Source organism: Cryptomeria japonica, chromosome 6 (genome assembly GCF_030272615.1).
Source record: "Cryptomeria japonica chromosome 6, Sugi_1.0, whole genome shotgun sequence".
Taxonomy (NCBI): domain Eukaryota; kingdom Viridiplantae; phylum Streptophyta; class Pinopsida; order Cupressales; family Cupressaceae; genus Cryptomeria; species Cryptomeria japonica.
Genome location: NC_081410.1, coordinates 625,561,023 through 625,581,264, shown reverse-complemented (window position 1 = coordinate 625,581,264; position 20,242 = coordinate 625,561,023). Strand labels below are relative to the sequence as shown.

The following is a 20,242-nucleotide window of genomic DNA, read 5'->3' as shown; positions in this document are numbered from 1 at the left end:
GGTCCAGAGCGAAATTCACATAAAACTCATTTTCTTCCTTGTTATGGCCAAGTTTTGGATTTCTAAGGCATGGTTTCAAGTGATGTTGATGCATATTTGCCTTTGAAGGAGGTTTGAGGCGATGAAATGGTGAAAATCAACCTAGAATGAGAATTTCGCTCCTGACCCTTCCAAAGGGTCCAAAGCGAAATCCTCATTTCACCCTCTATTTTGCCTAAGGCATTGAAAAGTGAAGATTTTGAGCTAAGTAGGTGCCAAATAGACTTGATGGTGATAAGGAGAGGTGAATTTGATCAAGTTTGAAGGTGGATTGGATGAAGGAAGTGTGAAACCAACCTAGAACATGGATTTCGCTCCTGATCCTTCCAAAGGGTCCAGAGCGAAATTCTTGAAAACACCTATTTCCCCCTTAGATGAGGTCAAATCCTTGGTTCCTATGGCGTGGATGCAAGCGGAGTGGTGTATATTTGCCTTGCAAAGAAGATTGGAGTTGAAGAGATGAAGAGTCAAGCCTAGAATGTGAATTTCGCTCCTGACCCTTCCAAAGGGTCCAGAGCGAAATTCCCAAAATCTACCTTTTTCTCTCAATTTTGTGTCAAGCCAAGTGTGGATCAGGGTAAATTAAGATTGAAGATGTCCTTAAGAATGGCTTTGAGCTGCTTGTGATCACCAAATGTGAAGGAATTTCGCTTCGACTTGAATTTCGCTTCTGACCCTTCCAAAGGGTCCAGAGCGAAATTCTTGAAGAATACCTATTTTTCCCTTGGAGAAGGTCAAATCCTTGGTTTTTATGGCGTGGATGGGAGTGGAGTGATGTGTCCTTGCCTTTTGAGGTGGATTGGAGTTGAAAAAATGAAGAAATGAGCTCAAAATGCAAATTTTGCTTCTGACCCTTCCAAAGGGTCCAGAGCGAAATTCCTAAAACCTATTCTTTCTTCCAAATTTTGTGTCAAGACAAACCTTGATCAAGGTGAAATAAGTTTGGAGATACCCCTAGGCATGCCTTTGAAGGGCTTGTGGCCACCAATGATGAAGATTTTGAGCTTAAACTAGAATTTCGCTCCTGACCCTTCCAAAGGGTCCAGAGCGAAATCCTAAATAGGTCATGTACCTGGCCATGTTTTTGAGCGAATTGAGCGAATTTCTCCTATCAAGCCATTTTGAGGGTCAAACAAGTGTTGCATACATGGGAGAGGGATCCAAAGATGTGAGTCTAGGTATAGAAAGTGAGAAGGATAGATCTAGGTGAAGGAAAACAAGCAAATCAAGAACTTCGCTCCTAACCCTTCCAAAGGGTCTAGAGCAAAATTCCCCAAATCATCTAGTTTGCCTATGATTGAGATTAAGAGATGGATTCCTAGGCCTTGGTGGAGAGAAGACTAGTGTATGCTTGCCTTGGGAGGCATTTTGGAGTAGAGAAATGATAGAATTTGAGCGGAGGCATTTTGGAGTAGAGAAATGATAGAATTTGAGCCTAAGGAAGAATTTCGCTTCTGACCCTTCCAAAGGGTCCAGAGCAAAATTCTTAAAACCTCTATTTTGCTCCAACTTTGCATCAAACCTAGTGTTGATTGAGATTAGAGGCATCCTTAGACATGCATTTGAGCAAGTTGTGGTCACAAAATGTGAAGAATTTGAGCCAAGAATGCAAATTTCGCTCTTGACCCTTCCAAAGGGTCCAGAGCGAAATTCCTTATAGGTCCTGTCCTTGGCCAAGGTCCAAAGCGAAATCCTCTTTTTTGGTCTTTTGGGGGGTCAAATCAATGATGTCTTCAGGAGAAAGCAATTCAAAGGTCAAGAGAAGTTCAAGGCAAAGTGATGATGAAGTTTGAGCTAAATTGCAAATTTTGCTCCTGACCCTTCCAAAGGGTCCAAAGCAAAATTCTCTATAGGTCCTGTCCTTGGCCTAGGTCCAGAGCAAAATCATTTGAAACTCCTATTTTTCACCTTGTTTGAGCTAGGCAAAGGGCTAGTTTTGAGATTACGACGAGAAGAGGTTTGAAGACTAGGCCTAAGATTATGAAATGATGAAATGAGGTCTAAATTGAGCAAAATAGCAAATTTTGCTCCTGACCCTTCCAAAGGGTCCAGAGTGAAAGTCTTATAGGGCATGTCCCTAGAGAGGATCCTAAGCAAATTCCATTTTGATGCCTTCTTGTTGATGATTTAAGGTAAGAAATCTTATGTTAAGATAGATATATCATGCATACTTAATCATCTTTTGGTTTGTTTTGCAGATGGAAGAAAATCAGGCCAGGACGAGGACGACCTATTCTAAGCCCATCATCATCAAGGATGTTCCAAATGCATAAGGAGGACTCAAGGTGTTTTGAAGCGTTGGAAGACTGCAAGTGTTCGAGGAGTTGCCAGCTATCTTCAAAACCTTCACTTGGCCACACAAAGGAACCACATGATGACAGAGAAGAATGACCTCACCAACACTTCAAGGCGAGGTATGCTACTAGAGAAAGAAAACTTGACAGTGAGGAGGCCTCATCAAGTACATGGAAGTCAAAGAGGTACATCATTCTTCGCATCAAGGACAAAGTAGGATTGACCAAGATACAAACGTCAGACAAAGTGGCATCCCAGTCACTTTTCCTCCAATCAGATTGGTCCACCTCAGCATGTCTAGATTCAATGAACCTAATTTATCAGGGACGGCACAAACTTCGATGTACCTACCCCTGCTTCCTATTGGTTCTCACTCCTGGAATGTAATTTTCTCATTGGCTAAGGAAGTTTGTTATAACAAACCCTAATTAGGGTTTCTATCTTGTAATCCTAGCCATTGATTCTAAGTCAATCAAAGCCATCAATTTGTAAAGGGGTTCTATATATAAAGTCCTGGCTCTTTATTTGTAAAGGTTAATAGTCAGAGATTAGTTAATACTTAGGAGTTAACAAAAGAGAGATAGTCAATAATTAGTAGCTCAATAGTAGATAGCATTTTAGAGTAGAGTATAAAGAGAAGGCAAAGATTGTTGCCAAGACATTGTTGCAAAAGACATGTAAACTTCATTGAAGGAATGATGAATTCTATGTGTCGATTCTACAATTTGCATGGTCTCTATACTTCTCAAATTTAATTTCATGTTATTAGATGAATGGAAGAAATTTGTATGATCAATGGTGAAATTTGTATATCCATACTACTAGAGATTTGTTGATTGCAAACTTGACTTGCATAGTAAACTAGAATCATTCATTGATATGCATCAACCTGACGGTGTTTATGCTTGTAGCGGTGATCTGAACATCATAAAGCTTTCCTTAGAAGATCGCACTAACCTTGTGGAGATGATTCTAGCATGTCAAAGTAAGACTTAGTTAAAGTTTCATCAAAGGTCATCCATTGCTCCTACATTCTTAGTGTTAGAATTAGATCCTTCTCCAACCCTTATCCTTTTCCCTTTTTTAAAAATCAAGGATCGGTAAAGACTCACATTCCAGTGATATCCAAAGCAAATCAGACGCTCAGGTTATCGAATGTAAGTCCCCTTGTGATTCCAGCAAAATCACATCATACCGCAAAGAGCTTATCCACACGTGGAGAACCTATAATCAAAACCTTGGAGCTACTCTGATTGATCCTTCTGCGAGATCTTCAGCATTCAGGGAAGCTTTATTCAAGAGAGGATAAGGTACCTTTATGTATTTTATTCTGTGTTTGGTTGTGTACAAAAGACACATCAACACCTTGTTAGTGGCCTCATAATTGGCTGTGTTGGCCATATTGTAATCAAATTACTTCAACATATAAGAGATATTGTTGCTGGGTTTTTCTCCCTCAAGTAGGAGGGTTTTCCTAGGATATGTGTTGTGTCCTATTTTGCTCATGTGTTGTATTTTTGTGTTTCTGCATATTGCAAATCTGATCATAAAAATCAACAACCTTGACACAAGAAGGATTTTCTTACAAAAATTTGGTAAACATGAGTGCAGGAAGAAGCCCATTCCAAATAGTCTATGGGTAGAAGATTTTTTTGAATACATTCATGAGTTACATGAGGAGGTTATAAACAATTTTGAGCAAAAATATAGAAGCATAGAACAATTTTGCACACAAAATAATAGGCTTCAATATCTCACATTCGTTCAATGGATTACATATTTATAGGAGTTTGGGTTCCTACATTATAGAAACAACTCACTAATTAATTGAGTTGTTTTAACAACTCAAACAAACATACACCCGTACAACAATATAATTTTACATATGATTAACAAGCCTGACAGATAATTTAATATTACTAACAAACATAATTACTATGTGAGTTATTACTTTACCTCACACACTCTATCCCATGTGAACACTAACATGAATTCCTAACACCCCCCTTAGTGTGAACATGGTAGAACTCACAACCTTCATCTGCAGTAAGCCCAACTCTCATGATCTTGATTTAAAATGAAAGGCACCCCTATCAACCTTTCATGGTTTTCATACAGGCTTACCACAAACTTGGACATGAAAAGGAACCCACCAATTGTCCACTTCGTGTGGTTTTCTAGATCCTCCCACAAACCCATTCAAGATCCATGAACTGACTAACTTTGGTGCTGTTGTTCGCCACTATGCTTGTACATCAGGGAAGTTATATAGAAATCAACATACATATCACAAATGGGAATTGAACATTGGTTATATTCCCCCCCCCAATGTGAAATTCCACTTATTCACACAACTAGGAACACTGAAAAACAAATCATATCATGTTGCATACATTAAAATAAAATGCCACCAGAGCTGATAAGCGACCCTGTCATTGGTGACTGACGAGAGGACGTTGATTGTCCTCCAACCTCCTGTGCCTCCATCCTCCAATAGATTTGCTACTAACTTAGCAAATTTGGCTTTTGAGGATCATTTTTAAAATATCCCCCCTCAATATGGACGTCGCATACAAGCGATAATGCATCCATTTACAATTGGAACAATTTATAAAATTCTGTGTCACTTTTGATGACTATTAAAGACTTGCGAAAATGGAGCCTATTCACAACTTGACTTTTAAACAACAAATAAAATATTTTTATAAGAACTAATACAAATTTTTGAAACACTCAATCTACAGGCATAGGCTTTAAGAGACTAAACAAAAGACAAAACATGTCCTCATATTAAGATATGAGAGAACTTGACTTGCTTGAACACAACAAGATGACCAAAACAACTTAAAATTCCACCACCAGCTCTTCATCAATACCTATTTGCTTCCAATGCTCACTCAACAATAAATCTAAACACATATATGCACTCCTCTTAACTTGTGCTGCTACATACTCTAATGTGCATCTCCAAAGGGTGCAATGTGAGCATCGAGAGGAGGGTAGGATGTCATTAAAGAATGCATCTAGAAGATATCGGGCTGACTAATGGAGATGAATCAATATCAAATCCTCTCCTTGATATCAGACTCACATACAAGTGATTTACCACGACACTATCCACTGGTTCAAAACTAATGGGTACACCAAATCTCTTTATAACTCCCTTTTCTGTGTCCTCAGTTTTTCCTCAATTGAACAGAGGTCGAACCTAGGGTAATGTCTGGACAGATGCGTAGAAATATGAGCAAGTGACTATAAATTGCAACGAACAATTGTATCAGCAAACATACAAGTATGATCTCGACTGTTTCTAAAATCAGACCCTCCTCTCTACAAAATTGTCACAGTAATGGAGTTCAATCAATAGCGCCTCTTCAAAGCCCTAGTCAAGAGGATGTTTCTACAAAAAATTGATGCTTCACAATTTGAGGGATACGAACCAATGACATAAATGCTGCCAATCACACAAGACAAAGAGCAGTGACTAGGGGATACATAGCAGGTAGATGCACTGACTAGACAAAGAACCTCAGTCACAAATCAGTATACGAGTCCTCTACAACAAATCACCAGTGCACTACACAATACATAATGCTCTCACATGAGATATGAGCTTTCAAGATTTGGCACGAGATAACCAATTACAATATAGAACAATGAGCCAAAGATAGCATCCACTGATCTAATATAGAAGCTCCGACAAATACAAATGGTACACAAGTCTACAGACAGAGGCAGATCCCAATTGGAGAAATGACCTCTCCAAACAAAGCTGACTTAACATTAAAACCCAACTTGCAGGCCAATGACAGTGAACACGATCGAAGTATGGGTAAATCTTCTCACCAATACAAAAGAGCTCACGAGGCCTGCAATTAAGTTCAGCCAATCTAGCCAAGGATCTCAAATGGGCTCTGATACCATATAAACAATTTTGAGCAAAAATATAGAAGCATAGAACAATTTTGCAACCAAACTAATAGGCTTCAATATCTCACATTCGTTCAATGGATTACATATTTATAGGAGTTTGGGTTCCTACATTATAGGAGCAACTCACTAATTAATTGAGTTGTTTTAACAACTCAAACAAACATACACCCATACAACAATATAATTCTACATATGATTAACAAGCCTAACAGATAATTTAATATTAGTAACAAACATAATTACTACGTGAGTTATTACTTTACCTCACACACCCTATCCCATGTGAACACTAACATGAATTCCTAACAGAGGTGAAGGAAAAGTTCGAGAGAAGTGTCATTAAATGAAAGGAACGTATTGATATGCACAGAAGGGAACACAAATTTCAGGTAGGTGACTTAGTTTTAGCACATGTAAGAAAAGAAAGGTTCCCACAAGGAACATGCGATAAGTTAAAATGGATGAAAATAGGCACATGCAACGTGCTAAGAACTTTTTCCTCTAATGCCTATGAGATTGAGCTTCTAGCAAGGATAGACATATCTCTCATTTTCAATGTTGCTGATCTATAAAAGTTTAACAAAGGGGAGAGAAGTTTACAAGGGGATTTGCACTCAAGTTTGCAAGATGGACAAAAATAGATATTTCAATTTCCTAAGAAGAAGATTGAAGATGTAGAAAGAGTGATTGATTCGCATGTGGTTAAGAGAGCTAGGGAAAAGGAATATATAGAATACTTTAGTGGAAGAACAAAGCTGCAAATGAAACTTCTTGGCTAAGTGTTGCAAAGCTAGCCAAGTATGGAATTCTGATTCCACAAATTTCCAAAATATTCATGATTTTCCAACTCATGGAACATTTCACTAACCCGGCATGTCTGATGCAAGAGCATCTAGGTCCACAAGCAAAACTACATCAACCAAAAACATTTTTCTTGCTTTCTTGTTTGTCTAATTTCTTGTTTGTTTTTCTTGTAGAAGTTGGTAATCAATTTTCAAAGAATTCCAATTGGTTTATTGTCAAGTGATAATTTAACCTTGGAGAAAAGCCAAATGGGTGGCCACATTTCAATCGAATTTGAGGAAGATCCAGGCAAAATTGAGGAAGTTATGCAATTGCAGAACTTTTGTCTGTTATTGGATATTGCAGAACATTCCTAGTGTTTGGGATGTCACAATTCAAATTTGGGGAGGATACAAGAAAAATTGAGGAAGTTATGCAATTGTGTAACTTCTTCCTATTACTAGATATTGTGGGACTTTCCTAGTGTCCTAGATGTCACATTTCAAATTTGGTGAAAATCCGAGCAAATTTGAATAAGTCATGCAATTGCAATACTTTTGCTTGTATTGGATATTGCGGAACTTCCTTATGCATCAAGATATATCTTGTTTACCCTTGGATTTCTACTGGAATAATAGGAGGCAAAATGATGGTTATAAGTGGATAAGTGTGCACTCAGACATAGCACTCTACAGATCTCAATATTCTAAAATACACAAAGTTCTTAATGGAGCTTGATTACACACCATTACCAGCACTTGGTCTATAACACCAAATCGTCGCTTGAGCTAATCTCGACCTTCTCTGTTGACTGCATGGAATAGTTCTAAGGTTGGATGCCTTGTCAAATAATTGAGATCGCTCCTCCTTGTGTGTCCAGCAGTCTTGCTTTGCTGATGTTGATAGACATACAACAAAGGAGGAGATTTATATTTGCAAGAGTTACTACGATCTGAAGCTTGAGGGACTATTAAATCATCTACAGCAACCGCCAACTGCTTCTACCTCTGCCCTTCTTCACCTCCTAATGGTGATCAAACCTGTAATAACAATTGACTCAGGAAGGGCAGAAAGCTGAGTGTAAAAGCATAGATAATGGACAGGGGTATCATCCCACCCGATTAGAATCTTTTAAGGGTTTCATCTTAGAATACTGACATTTATTTAATGCATTCACAAATGAGATTCTTTGATGCCAGAAAGAGCCCAAAACACCTCTATATATATCCACCCAGCTAAGTCGGCCAAAATAGAAACCGCCACAAAAAACACATGCCTATAGAGGCAACTTTATAAAATGTATTAATAATTAACATTTATTATAAATTTTATTTATTTATTATTTAATATTTTATTAATTTGTTTAATCATTGGGCTAGTCGACCCAAGCAGAAATCAAGGACATTACAAACTTGGTTTGATTCTACCTTCTTGAGGATGAAAACTCTCTAGGAGAAGATTGGCTTCGGTGGTGGAAGATCTACACTAGTAAATGCAGTGAGATTCGTGTGGAGTCTTAGCTTGGATGAAAAGAAGTTGCAGATTTCAAGGTCAAAAACTTGAACAGTGGTTCAATTCTATCAGGTTTGCAGTTCAGTTTGTGAAGTTCATTGAGTTGCATGTCTATTTGCTAAATGGAGTGGAACATTGTAGATTTATTAATTATGGAGTTGGACAAGGGTGTTCCCTAATTGATCAAATTAATTCTCTATTGTTGGGCGTAACAGAAATGTTGATTGACTTCATTGTTTAGAACCTGGAAAATTAATTGAATATTTTATTGATAGTTGGAGAATAAGTAAGCTGTAGGGATTTGACTTGATGGTTTGGGTACTAAAAGACGAGATTATTAAACAAAACATTAAGCTTTTGGTTGGGCATTGATTTGTCTAAAAGTTCTGTCGTATTATATTTGATTTGCTTAACGCAAGTTGCCAAAGGGATATTGACAGCTAATAAGGTATTTGTGGGATTGCAAGAGCTGGCATAGCAAGGATTTCCTCTATTTGAGTTGGCTTAAGAATTTTGAACATTCATAAGAAAAATTTCAAAACGAACAACTCAAAGAAAAAACGAGCAAACGTAAGGGTGTGGAATTCTTTTCTTTACTATCGTATTCTCCTTCCTATGGTTGCTGCTTCATGATTTGGTTGGCTCATATGAAATGATAGGAGTTGTGGGAAACAAGAAATCGTTGCTGAAGATCGTGGGTTGCATGTAGTTGTAGCTTTCTAAAAATCAATTGAAAGTATTAGATTCTTCCTCCACATCGACTTGTTTTGGAGGCTAGTGCTAAATAACAAAAATGACAGCAAGAATTATATTTGAATAATGGGAGGTTGAGTGAGGACCCTGTTGATGTGTTTTTTATGACACCTTCAAACATAGAATAAAATACTAAGTATCTTATCCTCTCTTGAGCAAAGACCTCTCAGATGCTAAACTATGTGATCAAACAAGACAACTCCAATGTTTCGATAGTCAATTCTTGACCTTATACATGGATAGACTCAGTGATTGTGATGTGATTTGCTGGAATCACAAGGGGGACTTACATTGAACCTGAATGTTTGAATGCTGCTGGAACATGGAATTTTACTTGATTTTAAATAAAAAGGAAAAAGAGATAAAGGATTTAGAGTGATCTAATCTATTCCTAAGATCAATGACAATAATGGATCACGCTTGGATGGACACATTCCTTCAACCAAGCTTTGCTTCACCATGTTACCAACAGCTACACAAAACGAAAGGTTTTCATAATATGAAACATTCATCCAAATACCCAATACACTGGTGCAACTTGAATAAACACATCCACAATTGAACTAGCACATTTAATGTTCAAGCTAACTATGCACTACAATTGAAAATCATCCAATCACAAATAGTATGAACAAGGAATTATCAACATCCATGCATTACTCCATACGATCAATGAACTTCATCTAGGATTAGGATCTAACAAGAAACCATGCAATATGTACAAGAAACAACACATTCCGCCATGTTAATTTACCAGCTTGGCAACAATTTCTACCTTCTCCTATTCTACTTCTAACAACGAGCTGCTCGCTATCTAAAGTCTATTCACTATTGACTTTTACAAATGAGGAGAGCAAACCCTATATAGTGCTCTCAATATATTTGAATGGCCATGATCAAATCCACATCAATGGCCGAGATTGAAAGATAGAAACCCTAATTAGGGTTTCTTGCACCCATTACATAGCATTGAATGCTTGACCAATGATAAAATTACATTTTTAGGACACATGTCCTTCTTTGAATGATTGACCAATAAATGAGATTATGTACATCAAACTTTGTGCCCGCATGTGGTAATTATCCTCTTTGACGGATTAGTCAAATACATTGAATCTAGATGCTTTGACTTGGAGTGATGCGTGAAGGTGATTTGATGATGACTGGGCACCACCTCAACTACTTTCTCCTTGTAACTCATCATAAGAGTTTGTGATGAGGCAATATCTCTTGATATTCAACATTTCCAAGCGCCTTTAGTAATTGAGGTGGTGGTGGGAGAATATTCCCAAATTGCATCATCTCTCTAACTTGATCACCTTCACTCAAAGCCTTTGTCTTGGATTTACTCTTTTGCTATACTGGCAATAATTTCTTGGATTTTTAGAGGAAATTCAAGATAGTCATAACATTTCCTTCATCATCAATATGATGTCCTTGAATATCTTAGCTCTTGATCTTGCATGCTCATTGCTGTCTTTTCATCCTTCATTCAATGGCGTCCTTGAAGGTGTGTTGATTATTTATCCTTGGAACATGATTCCTTCACTTGTGTTTTCTCTCTCCTTCTTTGTAGTGTGTTCCCTGCCTTAATGTTGTATCTTTCCTGAATGCTGATCCACCTTTGCCTTATGAAGGCCTTTGTCTTGATCTTGTATCTTTCTTGAATGCTGATCCACCTTTGCCTTATGATGTTGAAACGCATCCAACCTTGAACCTGAAAAGCAAACATAAATTAATTAAGACTTCAATCTTTGAGAACAATACCCTTTGAGCTCTGATTTCTGATCTCATCCTTCCCTGGTCTGATATAATTCCTTGTTCTCAGTCTGAGAATTCACTTCTTCTTGAGCTCCTTGTATCAAACCTGAAAGACTGGTCACAATAACCAAACATCAAGAGAAACACCTAAATAATCAAGTGCTTAATCTAGAAATGGTATTGACATGAGGACAGATTTCTGATTTCAGGTTCTCTTAAGTTCTGATTTTTTTTTATTTTTAAGGTTTGATCTTAACTGATATTTGAAGTCTGATTGTTCATGATTTTAGTCTGAGACTTCACTCTTTGAGGTCTGATTTTTTTCAATCTGCCCTTGGCCGTGGATTCAAGGGATCATTGGAAGTAATTCCAAAGGTGGTCCGGTTTTCGACCCCCTACTAGGAGTGCTATATGCTTGGTTGGGCTTCTTGATAGGTACTAGCAAGTAAAACATGATTGGCCGGGCTTTTGGGGCCACACTGGAAATGTTGTATGCTGGTCGTGGATTTGGACCCCAAGTGGAAGTGGTCATCAGCTGGTAGTGGAATTGGACCCCAAGTGGAAGTAGTAACTTCCTCTCTTGCCTCATGAAAGGGATCTTCATCTTCATTAAGGTGATAAGCCTGCAACATATTCTTCATTGTCTCTCCTCAGGCCGGACCTTTAGAGTCCAAGTGGAAATGCCTTAAAGCTGGCCAGGGTTTTGGGCATGTATTTGGAAATCACAGCAAGGTGATCGGGTTTTTTAGGGGTCACTAACAATAACCTTAAGTTAGTCATGGATTTTGGGTGTTACTGACAATGACCATGAGGTGGTTGTGGATTTTGAGTGTCACTGACAATGACCATGAGGTGGTCATGGATTTTGACCCCTACTGGAAGTGACAACTTCCTCCCTTAACCATTTGCATCCATCTCTTCATCGTTTTTTATCACTTGCATGTTTAAACATTGAAATCATTCTCATCTTAGCAGCACAAACATCATTCACGAAGGCAACTAGCAATGCAATCACCTCTTTATGTCCTTAGGCTGGGTTTTTGAGTGTCAAGTGGAAGTGGCCTAGAGCTGGTCGTGCTTCTAGAGGGTAAATGGAAGTCATCTCAGCTGGTCGTGGATTTTGCTAGCAAGTGGAAATGTTCATCAGCTCGTCATGGACTTGGGGGGTCACTGGAAACGACTTCAAGATATCAATACAACTTGCTCAATGAACCATTCAATGTGTTTCCACTCTAACTTAGCTGACTTAACCAATCTCAAGCAACATTATCCTTCAAATCATTAAGTGTTCAACTTCACCAAGCATTGATCTCAGAAAAATGGAGGGCATCTACATCCTAGTTGGGATTTTGATAGCCAAGTGGCAGGACTCCAAGACAGGCCGGGCTTTTTGGGTGCCATAGGAAGTTGGTTCAAGTAGGTCATGGATTTCACTAGCAAGTGGAAGTCCGGGGATTTCAGCATGAAGTGGAAGTGAGGATATCTTCTCCAAGTTATTGATCTTATAAATACTTATTTATGACCTCCCTCATGTAAGTGCCACCTTGGAAGAATCAAAATGTTTTTTAAAGTAAATTAAAATGGTTTTATTAAGGAAGGCCAACCTCTTGGACAGACGCATCTCTTGGAGGAATCACCTCTTTTAAAGAGGAATGAAATGGCATATAAAGGAGATTGTCCATGAGAAGAAAAGTGTGAAAATAATAGATAAATCACTCAAACACAGGCAGACTTATGAAGAGGATTTGAGCAGACTCAAAGCAAATTCAAGAAGATTTAGGAGCAAATCTATGAGCAGATTTAAAGAAGATTCATAGCAGATTTCTGAGCAAATCTATGAGCAGATTTAAAGAAGATTCGTAGCAGATTTCTGAGCAAATCTATGAGCAGATTTAAAGAAGTTTCATAGCAGATTTCTGAGCAAATCTATGAGTAGATTTTAAAAAGATTCATACGAATTTGAGCAGACAGAGAAGATAGTGTGGAATGAAGTGAGCAATGTGTGAAGAGTAAAAAAGATCTATTAAGAGAGAAGCATGTAGAAATGAAGAAGCAATAAAAGATATTTCAAGTAATAGAGAAAGAAGAGTGAGTGAGATATGTGAAGTTTAAAAATAAGTAGAAGAAAAAAAAGAGTGAGTGAGATATGTGAAAATTGATAAACAAGTAGAGGAGAAAGAAGTGTGTGAGATACAAAGATACATCATTCATCACAAGGAGAGTATGTGCATGAAAAAGATATATCATATATACACAAGCAGATTTGGAGTTGATAATGGAGCAGATATTGGTACAGTTTTGGAAGTTGGCACTTCCTAATAGGAAAGATTGGTGTCTCTCACTAAGTTGGTGCTTAGACAAGGGGGCTGGTGCCTCTAGTAGGTCGGTGCCTAAAAATTGAGGGGATTGGTGTCTCCTATGGGTCAGTGCCTACAAAGTTGTAAGAAGATTTTATATATAAGCAATATTGTGTTGTGGTTTTCTCCCATAAGCGTTTACATGTAAATTGTGTGTTGTACTTGTCTTGAGTATGTTAGCAAATGAATTTGTCACTGTGTTTTCTTTATCAATTCGCCCAATGGACAGCAACAAAACCTTGCAACATTGGATAAACCATCATGGTAAAGATGATCTTCCTCTGCTTTCAAAGAGGGGCAGCTCCCTCAAATGTTGAATTTTTATATTTAAAATAATCCCTCCTCTCCAAGAAATAAGCAATTGCAATCAAAATGAAATATGGAGATTTACTAATAGCACAAAGTCTAATCATTAAGTTGTTAAGCCTCATGGCTTGAGTTGCGGACATCACATCATTCTTGAGCCTAAATTGGCTCATTTCATATGGTGCATTCTTTACCAAGATCTTACACTTGGTTCTTGTTTGTCTCATTTAGGAGTTCTCATCCCATTATCCTTTTTGTGGACAACTAGAAACTCTCAAGCATCTATTTTGGTTCTACACTTGAGCTCAAGAAGCTTGGAGTTGGATACATGACTTTTTCAATCCTTTTCGGCCCAACCCTTTCTCATGCCATATGGTTTTGTTGGGTGATTAGCCCTATCTCCCATTTAAATTGTCTAGGTTTAGGATGCCTTTGGGGTGAAAATTCTCTTTAGTATTTGGAAAGATAGTAATTCAACTCTTTTTTCAAGTTATTCAACTAATGTTCACTTTTCTCTATACACTAAAGCTACAATTTTCTCTAATGTGCTTATGTAAATTTAGGTCAACCTCGCAAGGTTGCGTTGGAAGTTGCACATCTACAAGAGCTCCTTGATCACTGGGGTAATGCTCCTTGTGCAATTGCCAAAGTTGTAGATCCTGCCTACTCTCCATCTTATGGGAATAGGCATGGTTGTGTTCAATCTGCCAAATGAGATCAAGGATCCCAATCTCAAGGCTCTAGGGATCATGATGCTCACAAGTGATCTCAACTCTCTTAGCCATGTTTCACCTCTTCTCATGGGTGTGATACTCCCGATTGGTTGGATTTTGCCAAGTTCTTTGCTTGGAACGAGCAATTTTCACTTGAAATTATGGAAAATGGGGTACTAGCCTAGAGATATAAACTTAGACCCCAAATCAATATCATTCATTGGAGGAAATAGCCACCAAGATCCAACTTCAGTCCAAAATGAGAGCTAGATGTTGTGTATGATTATTTCCTCTTTTTGATTTCATTTGATTTGATGTGAATATGTAATGACTAGGTAAAATGGTGCAAAATTGATAATAATCGACATAAACAGACAAGTACAAAATTGAAAGGCAAAATATAAACTAAAATCTGGAATTGAGATGCAAAAAGGAACTTGTCACTCAAATTTGAGCCTGAAAATGCCAGACTATGAACTAGGCGCCTTAGTCTTGAAGATGTCTTTGTCAACTAAGGCCTTGGATATCGGATTAGGATGCTCCATAGATCACTCCCTCTGAAATTCAGTAAAAATGCATTAGACTATGGTGCTAACTGGATTAGTCTAGGGTTTTCACATGTTCAAAATCTAGAATTGTGTGTCTCAGTTTTCTCTATACAAATATGCAACTTCTGTTGTTGGATTTGTAACTTGCGCATACACCGAGGAAAAATGTAATGTTCTATAGTGGCTTGCCTAAGCCAAACCCCAAGTAGGTAATAACCTCTACTATAACAATGCTTGATTAGAAAAGAGAGCTTAACTGGTAGGACAGAGGTTAAATCTAAAATGAAATGCTAAATTGAAATTATATTACACTGGACTTGATAATGGTGGTGATGCAATGCCCTTTGGATAAGTCCTTCAAGTGTTGATGCAACATGTGAATCATAACAAAATCCATCATGAAAACATACTTGACCATAAGTTGTTGTACCTTGATGCTCCTTGTACTCAAATTCGCTCTTAATGAAGGAATACTTGCTCTTGAATGAAATAGATAGATTATGAATTGATGATCAAATGAATTAGAGATGATGCCTTCTTAGGGTTTTCAAAGTATTTCCACATTTAGGCTGACTTCCAATGGTCATATACAAAAATTGAGACCGGAATTGAAAAGGAGAAGGCTGACACTAATAATGGCTCAAATTTTAGGAAATTTTGGCAGGACACCCATTCAAACTATGGTGCCCAAAAGGAACTATGGCACCCAAAAGGGACCATGGTGCCCAAAAGGGTCCATGGCACCAAGAGGGGCTATGGTGCCCAAAAAGGACTATGTGCAAGTTTGAACATAATCTAACCAAAAAAAGGCCTCCAAAAGGGGAGTGATGAGTGTTGGGCCTTATTGTGCCAAATCAGGTCCTAATTTGAGTACTTGACAACAGTAGGACATGATAGGGCCAAATAGGCTTGAAATGACATAATATAAGGCACACTAAAGGAAGGGCCCAAAAACGAATATGAAATTGTAAAAGGGTTACATTTTACAACATTACACCACTATTCGTGCTCAACAACCTATAAATGACAACTTAGAGGAGAAGGGTGCTCCTACAAGTTGGGAGCCTATTTGACGATTCCAACCCCACCAATATATGGGGTAAAGCTAATGACCATGATCACCCTCGTGTTGCTCTTGCCACTTTGCAGCTTTATTTATTTTTACTGATATTCAGTCTTAGCCTTGCTTTATATGTTTTCATCTTTTGTTTGGACTTGATCCTACCTAGACTTTGAGGGCGTGCCTTTCTATTACCCACCTTTTGTTGTGGATAGTGTGTTATTATCTTTTTAGTTAATACAATTTGTTAAAGGCCTATTCATCAAAAAAAAAAAGGGAAGAAGAACAAAAAGCAAACCAAGTGGCACCTCTTACCTAAGAGTGAAGAAACTGCTGATGGGAACAGTTGGAGAGGCAAAACAAATAACCCTTTATCACCTGTCACCCCTATTCTCAATGTCTATTTTCACATTGTGTTCATATATGTGTTTAAGTGCCTGAGGCATTGAAAAGACTTATTTTGTGTATTCTGGGACCGATATTTTTTGAGATTGTGAAGCACCCTAAGGCTTTTCTTAAGATATAGATTGACATGATACTGGGGAATAATGCCTCTCCCTGTTTTCTGTACCATAAGCTGTAATATTATACTCTAAATATAAACACAACTTTTTGCAAAAAAAAATTTGAAAATCAATAATGTAGAATTCAATTAAGTTTCCACGAAATTTCCACATGTTGAATCAAGCTTTGAATATGCCTCTAAAGGAAATCCCAAGAGTATATGTTACTATGCAGTGACAAAGGTATTAAAAATAGGGGCAGTAAATCTTGTTTCTTCTATCAGCACAGGTCACTGTAGCACAAATGTAGCTGAGGTAAACCGTAAAAGGGCCTTGATTGCAGCCACGTGTATTAGATACAAACTACCTTGATTAGGGATCGTTCAAAAGTTATTGCTTGTTCATGAATAACTATAGTGATAAGGTAGAAAATTAGTTGTTAGATGTATAATCAAGGAGGCCCACAGTTAGGTTGAGTGTTTTATTCAACCGTGTTAAGAGATAGTAGAGTCCCCAAACCAATAACAAGATGGATTTCCTTACCAAAAGAAGTGCTTATTACAACAAATTTGGAGTATAAAGGCAGTCATGAGATGAGATGGCCACAGTAAATGCAGCATGTTTGAACAGAAACAAATGCAATTACAAGTTACCATAGTTGGAAAACTCGGACTCAGCAAAAACTTGACAAGCCCAAAAAATACAACTCAGCAACTTAAAAAATTGCTTGATATCATTCAAAACACTCTATTTTTTTGCAAAATTCAATGACAAGGTGTATCCAATGAGTCCATTAATGAGTACAAAAGTGTTTTCTATTAAATTTGATTGATTTGAAATTTATATTTCTTATTTACTGATTGGTTATGTGCCGTAATAATGAGAATCGAGATAGAGAGGCAGTTGTGATCAAGGTGATCTGAAACCTAGGAAATTCAGGGAGCCAAAACACTATAAATGTAGAATTAGGTGTGTTGCAAAGGAAGCAAATGTACAACAATAATTCTATAAGGAGAAAAAGATCACATTCATTCACACCTGAAAAATAATTTTGGCCATAATATGTAACCAAAATTGTATTGATCTGAAAGTAACTACATGGAAAATATTTGCAGAATACAAATAATTGTTGTTCCTCCACTCCCTAAAGGAATGTACAAATAATAACTTATGTGTTATAAGCAAGGAAAATGAACAATCATGGAGATTGTTTATCAGCACATCAAACCTTGATGATTAAACAGAAATCTGTTCCTGGTGATGTTGGGGTGGAGATGTTTCCATCCCTTAACAGAAGCAAGGAAACAATGAATTATTTGGACGCTGTCAACACACAGTGAAGATTTTCAGTGTAGCGCATCCTGAATTGGTCTGGACCGGATGTGGGGTAGATGATGATGATGTTTAGAATTCCACGATGATCTACCACATATAACACAAGGGGATAGAATTGCGATGGGAGGAAGTTACAGAAGGTTCAAATTTGGCAAAGTAACTGCTCTAGCCATGACACAAGACATAGAAGATAAGAATTAGGCAGCCCAAGAATATAATAAATTATTTGTGCCAGAGTAGACATAGATGACAACAGTGGAGATACTGAAAATATACCCTCAAAATCTTAGTAATATGAGAGAGCATGGTAATTGTTTTACTTTTTCAGGAGGGTGAGATTCAGGTATGCAGGGTTCCGTAACACAAGTCTCAAGAAGATAAAAGTAAATAGAAAAAATTGTGGCTACAGTTGGAACGGGAGAAACATGCCAGTTTCTCATGGCCTATATCAAGCAATTTAAGCCCCTATTATGATCCTCATGTTGAACAAAAATGTGACTCACTTGAGAACAATTCGAAAGAGATCCATTAATTTCTGAAGTGTCAATTTCGAGTAGATAAAATTGAACATAGACATCAAGGATGCGAAAGCTACACTTGACCAGAGAGGGACATCCATAGAAGTTTCAGTCTCCCATGTTCTGGATTTAACAGCAAGTCACCAAAATGGCAGCTTGTGAGAGAACCACTTTGAGGAGATCCACAAAGGCACCAAGTAGCTCCATGATACAAAATTGAAAACAGTTGCAGAGCAGTACAATTGAAGGAGAGGTATCAAGTGAAATGCCGTCCTCTCGAGTCCACGATCGAGCAAATGAAGTGATAATAAGGTCCAAATGCAAAAAATTGGCTAGCTTGAGAACCAATTGAGGTCTAGAAATTCATCAAGTTATTGTTCTAGCGGATTGATCTTGAACTTAGTTACAGAGAAGGAGAAATACGTCAATATAGACAGGGATGCAATGAATAGAGAGCTAGATACTAGACCGGGGATCACGTATGCTTGAGCCAACATCAACAAGCAACATGTAAAAAGGAAAACGTTTATGAGCTAATTCTAATCAAAGGGCTAATTTTCATCACATATCAAAATGTAGATTCATCAATTAGCCAATTTTCAGAAATAAATTTTCCATCTCATCTAATTTACCAATTCAGGAGATGTCATCCTACACGCTTAGTTTTTCATCAAATTCGGAAAATGGATTCATCAATTATCCAATTTTTTAAATAATTTAAATCCTACCATTTAATTTTTTTAAGTCCAGGAGATGTCCATGAATCCTCGAGAGTTGAGTGTCGTGCATCTCATGTCTACTCGCAAGTCACTCGATAATTTCGGATATCTGACCCACAAACTACATGGCATCAACTTTGCAAAATTGCTCCATACATATAGGAATGCATTGGCACAATAGATGCGATGCAGATTTGAGCAGGGCATCTGACTGAAAGCATGAATAAACATATATCTTCTAAAGTTGGATGTAAATTAAGTATGGGATTCTGTTATTGCATCCAATATTTATGAATTGGATCCATTTCTCGTGCTTCAATGGTCACAGTGTATTTGGATAAGTTTAGCTAAATTCTAATATAAATTCATTCCTTTCATAATTGTGAAATTCTCCGGCATGGCCTTTGCCAACCATTTATAAAAAATGACTTACTAGGAACAAACAGATGAAATGACCAAAAACATTATGTCAAACCATAATCGAAAATTACCCTATATAGCTGGTTCCTCTGAAACCGGGGCAGAGGGAGCAGAGCAAATAGCATCCAAAGAAAGTGGGCTTCTTGCTGCTACAGTTTTCCTCCTCCCTCTGAATGCAGGCTGTTTCTTGTTTTTCCATTTTTGTAATTCTAATTATGATATTGGGATGTGGATCCAAGATTATTGCCTGCAACAAATACAGGCCTCTAATTTGCGCATCCTCTCGATTTTCTTGCTTGATTACAGGTATCAAAACTCTGTGAAAACTACCTATCGGAAGCTCCTAAAAACGATGATTTTATAAAATGCTTATAATGAGGATTTGCTCCTAACCGTATGGGTTCCAAGCCGGCTGAGCTTTCTGCGTGTACACAATTGGTCAGGAACTCTCGACTATACAGGTGTAAAGGTCAAACTAACTCTTCATTACCAAGTCTAAAGATCAAAATAACTCTGGATAATACAGGTGTAAAGGTTAAAAAAATATCTCGATTAGATTAAGGAAATTATCACCTATTGGATAATGGTGGATAATGATTTTTTAAAATTCCTTTAATGAATATATTTAATTTGTATTAATTCAAAGGAAATAGTAATATATTGATTAATAAAAAAAATGGAGTGGTA

General features: G+C 37.5%; 1 protein-coding gene across 1 annotated transcript in view; it reads right to left on the bottom strand.

Annotated features, from left to right (window-relative positions):
• Positions 1-20,017, bottom strand: part of LOC131068695 (uncharacterized) — a 58,750-nt gene extending 38,733 nt beyond the window's left edge. The window contains exon 1 of the mRNA XM_058003946.2: positions 19,627-20,017. Coding sequence (XP_057859929.2) covers positions 19,627-19,754 — 128 coding nt within the window. The 5' untranslated portion in view covers positions 19,755-20,017. The remainder of the gene's footprint in view (positions 1-19,626) is intronic.
• Between the last annotated feature and the right edge of the window lie 225 nt (positions 20,018-20,242).